General features: G+C 61.1%; 1 protein-coding gene across 1 annotated transcript; it reads left to right on the top strand.

Annotated features, from left to right (window-relative positions):
- Positions 1-39: 39 nt before the first annotated feature.
- ACA1_035890 (serine/threonine kinase) lies at positions 40-1,033 on the top strand (the record flags this gene model as incomplete). Its single annotated transcript, XM_004352008.1, has 4 exons — positions 40-177; positions 199-342; positions 422-554; positions 642-1,033. Coding segments are annotated over 4 exons (807 nt in total), but the record flags the coding sequence as incomplete, so codon positions are not given.
- Positions 1,034-1,136: the final 103 nt, after the last annotated feature.

Raw genomic sequence — 1,136 nt, 5'->3', positions numbered from 1 at the left:
TTTGACACCGTGGCGCGCATCTATCTAAACGAGATCACCATGTGGGACGACCCGCGCATCCAGGCCCTCAACTCGGCCGAGGTGGTCGCCGCCCTGCCCTCGCAGCCCATCGTGGTCATCACCCAGTCGATCGCCGCCGGCACCACCAGCGTCTTCACGACGGCGCTCAGCGCCACGGTGCCCGATTTCGCCACCCAGGTAGGATCGGGGGATCTGGTGACCTTCCCCGTGCAAAGCGCGGGCAACAACCGGTCTATTGGGTTGGACAACATCAATACGATGACCTACCTCCGCGACAATGACTACTCCTTCGCATTCTGGGCGAACTACGACGTGCGCCAGGTACATTGACCACTACCACTTCCACCTCCTCCTCTTGCATGGTGGCACGTTTGGGCTCACAATTCAATGTTGTGTGCAGGCCCGAAAGATCGGCGCCGCGGCGATGAAAAACTCGGCCGGCAGAGTGGTGAGCCCCACCACGGAATCGCTGATCAGCGCCCTGAGCGACTACGAAGCGAGCGGACAGACCTCGTTCGAAAGCCTGCTGCTGTGTACGCCCTCCTTCGCCCACGTTGACCTTTTCTTTGCTTGCAATCCAACTCACGCGGACTTACTCACTGCGGCGCACAACTGCACAGCACCGGGCGCGGACAGTTGGCCCATTGCTTCGTTTGCCTCGATCATCTATCACCAAAGCACCATGGAGGACTGCGCCGAGGCCGCAGCGCTGGCCAACTTCCTGTACTGGGCCCAGACCTCGACTACCGCTGGTCAGGTGGCCGATAGGCAAGGCTTCGTGCTTGTGACGAATGAGGCGCAGCTCCGTGGCCGGTTCCTCAACCAACTCAAGGCCTTCACCTGCGACGGAGACACCGTGAGTCATGTGGCCAACTGCATCAACGACGGCCAGCTGTGCTCGGGTGCGGGCGTCTGCACCAACAACAAGTGTCTGTGCAATACCGGCCGGGAGGGCCAGTACTGCGAGGGCACCATCTCCGGGTCCTCCGACAACACGCTCGTCATTGCCCTCGGTAAGCCCCCAACTCTCTTCATTCCAACACAGTCATGCGTTCACTTGTGACGAATGGTGGATGTGCGCGCAGGCGTGGTGATCCCATCGGCGGCCCTGGTGC

This window comes from Acanthamoeba castellanii (genome assembly GCF_000313135.1).
Source record: "Acanthamoeba castellanii str. Neff unplaced genomic scaffold scf7180000084565, whole genome shotgun sequence".
NCBI lineage: Eukaryota > Discosea > Longamoebia > Acanthamoebidae > Acanthamoeba > Acanthamoeba castellanii.
The sequence above is the reverse complement of the archived record's forward strand: the minus strand, read 5'-3'. Positions and strand labels throughout refer to the sequence as shown.